This window comes from Benincasa hispida, chromosome 8 (assembly GCF_009727055.1).
Source record: "Benincasa hispida cultivar B227 chromosome 8, ASM972705v1, whole genome shotgun sequence".
Taxonomy (NCBI): Eukaryota; Viridiplantae; Streptophyta; class Magnoliopsida; order Cucurbitales; family Cucurbitaceae; genus Benincasa; species Benincasa hispida.
Genome location: NC_052356.1, coordinates 172,045 through 179,944, shown reverse-complemented (window position 1 = coordinate 179,944; position 7,900 = coordinate 172,045). Strand labels below are relative to the sequence as shown.

At 35.6% G+C, this 7,900-nt stretch overlaps 1 protein-coding gene across 1 annotated transcript; it reads left to right on the top strand.

Annotated features, from left to right (window-relative positions):
* Window positions 1–4,871: 4,871 nt before the first annotated feature.
* Window positions 4,872–7,522, top strand: LOC120083466 (secoisolariciresinol dehydrogenase-like). The gene is made up of 3 exons (XM_039039234.1): window positions 4,872–5,000; window positions 6,199–6,517; window positions 6,811–7,522. The coding sequence occupies exons 1-3, from the start codon at window positions 4,966–4,968 to the stop codon at window positions 7,267–7,269; spliced, it is 813 nt and encodes a 270-aa protein (XP_038895162.1). The 5' UTR covers window positions 4,872–4,965; the 3' UTR covers window positions 7,270–7,522.
* The last annotated feature ends 378 nt before the right edge of the window (window positions 7,523–7,900 follow it).

Sequence of the window (7,900 nt, the reverse complement as noted above, 5' to 3'; positions counted from 1 at the left end):
AAAAATTAATCATTGTTATCCACTATGTGAACCCCGAGCCCTAATTTCTCTACTTGAGTATGTTCCCTATTGAGACCAGTATAGTGAGTAGGTTGATGCGGAAATTAATGTGTAATTATAGAAAAAAGGGTGAAAAATTAGAAGAAAAGTGTGAATTTGAAAGCTTGACTCTTGGGTAAAGCTTGGAAAAATTGGCTAAGTGTAACCCATGCGTTGGAAGCTAGAAAATTGGCTAAGTGTTGTTCCATGCGTTGGCCTTGCTCATTTAGAAGTTATTTGGACGTTGAAGGAAGCCAAAGTGTGGCCAAGAGAAACGCATGCGGCAACCAATATCTTGAGAGGTTAGCAAAGCATGCGGCAACCTCAAGTTTGAGCGGGCATGGGCGCTGGTCGATCATATAGTAAGTGATCAGCGCTACACGATGAGGTAGGCGATCGTACAAGCGGGCATTGAACGATCGTGTAGCAATGTGGGGAGCCAAGCGATGCGGTATGCGATCGTGCTGTAAAGTGCAGCGCTAGACGATGCGAAAAGTCGCGCTAAACGATAGCACTATGCGATGGACGATAGCGCTATGTGATGGGCGATAATGCTATGCGATGGGCGATAGCGTTAGACGATGATATGTTGGCACTACACGATCGACATCAACGTTAGAGGATGACGCTGGGCGATGGTGCTATGCGATGGGCGTGTGCGAGATGATAGCTGTGCTTCGCTAGACGATGGGCATCAGCACTACACGATGAGCAAGAGCTATGCGGCAACATTATGCGATGGTGCTATGCGGCAACGCTATGCGACGGTGCTATGTGGCAACACTATGCGATGGTGCTATGCGGCAATGCTATGAGATGGTTCTATGCAGCAACGATATGCGATGGTGTTATGTGGCAACAGTACTAGACGATGAGCTATGTGGCGATGAGACAAGCCATGGTGGACGTATAGTGAAGCGTCTTGCATTGCTAAGGTTTGCAGTACATAAGGTTATTATGCATTGATGATGTGCTATATGTGTTGGACATCCGAGGGCATGTGGGTGCATAGGACAAGGCTAATTGTATGCGTTGGAAGAGTGTTGGTCATTATCCTAGTTGAGCGTATAGGGTAAAGGTAAGCCATGCGAAAGAGAAGGATATGCGACCAAAGTTGAGCCTTGCGAGCATCTAGCATGTGTGACCAAGTTGCGTCAATTGGATGCACAAAATAAGATTAAATGAACGCGTTTTGGTGTTGGATGGACGCATACGCCAACTGGTGGTGTCTGGATATAAGTATGTTGTGCCAATTGGATGGATGCATATGAGGTTGGGTGGACGCATTTGTGGTAGATGGACATATTAAGGTAAGATGGGCACATTTGAGATTAGATTGACGCATTCAAGATCGTCATCCAGACATGTGGCTTGTTGGGGAGAAGTTTTAGGCCTTAAGGAAATGAGGTGGATGTACAAGAAGACATGCAAATTTAAGTGTTGACTAAGGAAGAGGAGGACACCTTAGATTGTGATGGCATGAAGGTTGCGTTGATAGTGTAAGGAAAAGACATTTGGACATGCGGCCAAGTAGGAGGTATCGACCTTGGAGAGATTTTGGACGCCTATAAATAGGGCCAATGACTTCTCTTCAGATCATAATTCAAAGGACATTAAGAAGAGTATATGAAGGCTGATTGTGAGGAAACTATGCGTTGATGAAAGAACGCATGTGTTGGTAACAAAACTATGCATCGGTCATAAAGCTTCAAGAAGAGACGCAGTTGGACAGTGAAGTCTGGAAATAGCATCAACTTGGGACGAGGATATCTCCCAGTATACTCGTGTGTTTGGAGTGATTTCAAAGGCACCTAAAAGCTCCACGAGTCTAGTTTTTAGGGTAGGGTGCTGAAGAAGAAGCTCCAAAGAATCGGGTTGGAAAGTGAGGAAAAAACAGAAGGGTCAAGCTGTCGGGTAAGCTTGGGTCAGTCTTGAGGATTTGAAGATTCCGACCAAACCACGAAAATTTCTGAGCTAAGATTTTAAGGTAAGCTTCCTGAGACATTGTAGAGCATGTTTTCATAAGGAAGTATCTCACGATAAGGCTTAGAACTATGAGTAATCTGAGCTTTAAATTGAATTTGGCTCTTAGGGTTCAAAAGGGAGCCCGAGGTAACCAAGGAACTTCTAGAGAGAAAGGTTCCTAAATGACCAAGGTGAGTGATTAAATATTTGACTAAATATTTACAATGTTTTAAAGAAACCATATTTTAAAGAAAGATTATTCTCATGCTAGCTAGTTTTACAAAGTGACTTCCAAGCAAACCATGAGTTATGTTTTAAACGCATGCGATGTATAAAAGTTTATTGAAAAACTATTTATGTGTGTTTAAATACACCAAGCATGTGTTAGTATATTTAAAGACATGTTTTCTATGCATTATGCTTTACATGCTTTAAAGAGAAAGTCATTTATGACTAGTTTTACTTGAAATGCGATATCGAAGGACATTTGAGAAGGTATCCAACCAACTCGATACCGAAAGACATTTGAGAAGGTATCCGAGTAGCTCGATACTAAAGGACAAGTTTAGAGAAGGTATCTGAGCAGAAGTACCTAAGGTATGATGGTACTTAGTATGGCCACGTGTACATAGGTAGTTAAAGTCAGAGATTGAGCAAAAGGGTTTTCTCTTGACTAGCAGTTGACGTTGGGATTTAACCACAACAAGGTTATTCTCAACTAAGGAATAATTTTAATGTTTTCTAACAAAAATAACTTTATATGCTTTATGCTTGAAAAATGTTTATACTGCAGTACAAGGTTACTGTAGAAATTTATATTTCAGATTAATCTCTTTATTGAGACTTTTGCATGAGAATCAGTTTTCTTTCTTAAGTCATTGACTGGGCTAGCAAACTCACCCCGTTTTCAAATGTTTTTCTTTCCCCCAGGTAGCAGTCAAATTCTCAGGAGATAGCTTTGCATTTGCTCTGCCACTAAGGGATAAAGATAGTGTAACCCATCTGTTAGGTGGTTATTGTAAATATTGTACACATGTTACAGTTATTCATATAGGGACTAAGGTTTTGGGAATCGGGACTTGTGAAACTAGTAATGTAATCACTCTAAATATGTTGTGTTTTTAAAATTAATAAATTTTGCCTAAGAGGCATCCGCTGTGTACAAGTTACATGTTGGTATCAGAGATTTTCGCTAGATTTATTAGGCAATAAGTGTCAACAAAAGGGTTGATAACTGCTGCAGTCATATCCTTTCCTAGGCTCAGAGAGTAGTCTAGGACAGGGTGTGACACACTAATAGCTTGGGTGTTAATATTTCAAGTTTGAATTCCAATTGATCAAAGTGTATCAATGATAGCCATTGAAAACTGATAGCAAATTAAAAGATGATATTTCAAGTGCTACTATTTTAAGGTCGTATTAATATTTCTCAAATTAAAAGCTACCACTGATGCTGCTATCAGTGATAGCTTTCAATTTGAGAAAACATGAAGAAACACAAAATGGTGGGCTGCATGTGGGCTTTTTAGTCATTTACCTATATAGCTATCACTGATAGCTGCTATAAGTAATATTTAGAGCTATTTGTGCAATATCTCTAATATATTTAACTTTATTCCACATCTTTAATTATTTTGGGTCTTATTGTTATTTATATAACCAATCCTAATTTCAAAGAGGGCATGTGCACCCTCTTGGCCTTATGTATTTTAGCTACTACATACATTTATATTGGTATAATATTATCTATATTAAGCACAAGCTTTCATGAATCACATGAAAAGATCACATCATATTATTAAAGATACTGTCTGACATTTATGTATCCACAATCACCTTCTTTCTTGTCCAATATGGAACTTTTTGTCACATTTTTGTAACATATGGTCTCTCTTGTCATTGAAACTAGCCTACATAATTTTTCAAATGATATGTTATTATTATTGTCATTTACCTAATAACAGACTAAACGTAGTCACCATTGAGAGCCTAGAGTACAATAATTATGAAAATAGGGATTTGAAGCTTCAATCTCTAAAAAAAAAGATTATGTCAATTATCGTTAAACTAAACTATCGTTGAACTAAGTTTACTTTAATATTGAGAGTCTAGAGAGTCGAAACATATGAACAAAATGTTATTAAAATTTATGAATAAAATTGTATTAAAATTTAAGATACTTAATTAGATGCAAATAATCAAATTTCAAAAAAAATTTATGATTTAATTTACATTTTGAGAATATAATATTAGAAAAAGATGATTGTGATGACTCTCAAAACCCTTAATTTGTTGTACCAATTCATTCTCTGACATAGTCGTCAAAATGCGTGTAACAAGCACCACACATATGTGAGTATTTTCCTTATTTTGCAGGTCATGTTCATCCCCTTCCCGTCGAACAAATTTGCCATTTGGTATGATGTGAAGATTAGTTGCATTGTTTTCTAACTAAATTTGGCATCAACATAATAAATTAATAGATATCTATCACTGATAAATCACAATTAATCAAGGTCTATATTGATAGACCCCAATTAATAATAGATCTATCAAGTAGGTCTATCAATAATAGACTATAATAAGTCTATTACCACAAGTCTTTCATTAATCAATAGGACTTAAAATTGATATGGCATATATTTTCAGATACTTTAAAATTCGATTGTAATTGCTCTTATTTTGTGTTAGATTATCATAATCGGTGTCATTGACTCATTAGAAATACGGATATAAAGATTCAAATATTTTACCTATAGTTAAAAGCTCAAACCATGGTCAAGGTAAGGAAAATATGCATAAACATTAATGGACAACGTTCATAATAAATTTTGAAATTGAATGTCAGCAACAATCATTTCTTCCTAATTTTATAAATAGGGTTCGTGGAAAAGCAATGAAAATATCGAATAGTTTTTCAAAGAGAAAGGAAAAGACAACAAAAGAAGTTTAATTGCAGCCATGGCCGTTCCCTTGCTTCCCGCTGCTGCAAGAAGGTAACACATTCACATAAATATCCTTCATTTTGTTCAAGTCTCTTATTTATTGACTCAAATTGAGTACAAAGGAGCCCTTTCTTCATATGATCAACTCAATTATCAAATATCTCAAAAGGATGGGCAAGTTGGTCAAATCTAGTATGGATAATAACGTGCACTATAATTGGAGTCGGATTAAATTATAAATTTGGTCCCTATAGTTTGGAGAAAGTTAGAATTTAATTCCTTTGGTTATTATACAAATTTCATTGTGTCGTCCCAATGGTTTGGTAAAACTCTCAGTTAATGAGCCATCGTGAGAATTTTATCAAATTTTAGTGACTATATATGAGCCTTTTAAATTTGAAGGATTAAATTTAAATAATGCCCAAACTATAGGGAAGAAAGTGGTACTTTAACCAATCTCAAACTTTCTCATACAAAAATGACCTTCATATCTTTCTTTCCCACATAAAATTGTTGTCTTTGTAGAGATAAAACACATTTGCAATAAATGATTGATTATCTCTTCTCAAATGAACTTAACTATATGAATCAAAGAAGTAAAAAATAACAAAGCAATCGTACCATTATATTTAAATAATGTGGATAATCTATTAAAAATGTACAAGCTATAATTGAGAGATTATTAATAAGAGAATTTAAAGATCATTAAGAATATGTCAAATTGAATAAAAGAAATTAAATTACGAAGATAATTTTTAGTTTTCATCGTCAATCCATCTCTTAAATGTTCATATAGATTAAGGGCCTATTTGGAGTGACTTGAGAAAAAAATGTTTTTCAAAAAACTCATTTTTATTTAAACACTCTTGACAAAAAGTGATTAAAGTATATTTGAAAAAATTATTTTGAGTGATTGTCAAACACTCCATTTTCTTATAAAATGACTTATTTTTAAAATTAAACAGTTGAAAATGTATTCCAAACATACTCTAAGTATAAATTCATGAAATCCAACTGCATAAGCTAACGAGTTATAATAAATTTAGTCATACCTATTAATACTATTAAAAATTTTCTTCACTTGTATATTTGAAAACTTGTAAAAGACCCAAAATGACGTTACAAAGGATTGTTATGATCGAATATACTATATTAATTCACCATCCAACCCAAAAGTTTAACTTTCTTAAAGAAATTTTTCATCATATACGTGTAATATATGACACTTGAAATCTTGGTTTCTTATTAGACTAGAAGGTAAAGTGGCACTAATCACCGGAGGGGCTAGAGGAATTGGGGAATACACTGCAAGACTGTTCTTTAAACATGGTGCTAAAGTTGTTATTGCAGACATTGAAGACGATTTGGGTCATTCTCTTTCCAACCATATTGGCTCTTCATCTTTTTCCTTCGTCCATTGTGATGTGACAAAAGAGAAAGATGTCGAAAATGCAGTCGACTCAGCTCTCTCCGACTACGGCAAGCTAGACATCATGTTCAACAATGCAGCAATTCTTGGAGCTCCAAAGTTCAACATTCTTGAAAACGAATCATCAGACTTTCAAAAGGTACACTAGACCGTCTTAAATGTGTTATTTGGTGTTCCGGATTATCAAACATAGGGTCTCGCTGATTAGTTAGCGAGTAGGACTCTAGAGAGGACGCATCCTCGTGGGGTTAAGGTGCAAACAGCCTCAAAACCTAATTTGTATTTGTATTAAATGTTATTTGCGTTATTTACGATTCTTGCCATAGAGTTTACCGAAATGTCCTATATAAATTCTTTAACGTTACTGGTGTCTCTGAATCTATAATATGATATTTTCTTTCTAATAATAAATTACTCTCTCGTTATGACAAGGTACTCAATGTCAACCTACTTGGAGCATTTTTGGGCACCAAACATGCGGCGCGAGTGATGATCCCAGCAGGTCGAGGTAGCATAATCACGACTGGCAGTGTTATTTCGAGCATTGGTGGGATTGGCCCGCATGCATGTACAAGCTCAAAGCATGGCGTGGTGGGGTTGATGAAAAATGCAGCTGTGGACTTAGGGCGGTATGGGATTAGGGTTAATTGTGTATCACCCTACGGTGTGCACACGAAAATGACTCGAGAATTGTTCAAGGTCAAAGATGGAGACGAGATTCCAAGTCTGTATTGGAATCTAAAATGTGGTGAGGATGTTGTGAAGGAAGAAGATGTGGCTGAAGCTGCTCTGTATTTAGCAAGCGATGCATCTAAGTATGTGAGTGGCCACAACTTAGTTGTTGATGGAGGCTTCACTGTTGTCAATCAGGGTCTTTGCTCCTATAAATAATCTAGTAATTCTCTAGGTTTTCCACCAACAATAATAGCAAGAATAAGGTGCAATGAAGAACTTGCTCGCGTTGTGTAGGTTTTTCGTTTGTTGAATAATCCTTTTATGAATTATGATCGTGACTTGGAAGTGACTAATAAACCATAATACGAAGTGTTGTAACATGCAGTTTTAATAAGGTTTTAACTTGTAAAGGAGGAAGCAAGTTAAAGATGTCTTTTCTTTTATAAAATTTAATAGAAAACGTATTTGATCGTAAGAATTGATTCGTTTATTAACTTTATTGCTTAAGTATAAATATCTCACTTACAACACTCTCAAATACACAACAACACATACATGATCTTCAATCTTCTCTTCTCTCTACTCTCACATATTTGTCTCGTTTTTATGGTATTATGGTAGTACTTTCACATTTGTCAATAAAATATGGAACGCATTATAGAGTAAATATGATCTGAAGAAGCAGGTGCAAAAAAAAATATTGCAAGTTACTTCTTCGCTTTTAAATGGTAGATGATAAATTTTTAGTTAATTAGAGTAATTCCAAGACTTTCAGATGATAGTAATTGAAGTAGCATCTTAAGGAATTAAGATTAGAGATAATTTTATTGTTGGGTCACAAGATGCA

Coding starts and splice junctions, on each gene's coding strand:
- LOC120083466 (XM_039039234.1), top strand. CDS start 4,966: ATGGCCGTTCCCTTGCTTCCCGCTGCTGCAAGAAG. Junction 5,001..6,198: donor CTTCCCGCTGCTGCAAGAAG/GTAACACATTCA, acceptor GTTTCTTATTAG/ACTAGAAGGTAAAGTGGCAC. Junction 6,518..6,810: donor AATCATCAGACTTTCAAAAG/GTACACTAGACC, acceptor CGTTATGACAAG/GTACTCAATGTCAACCTACT.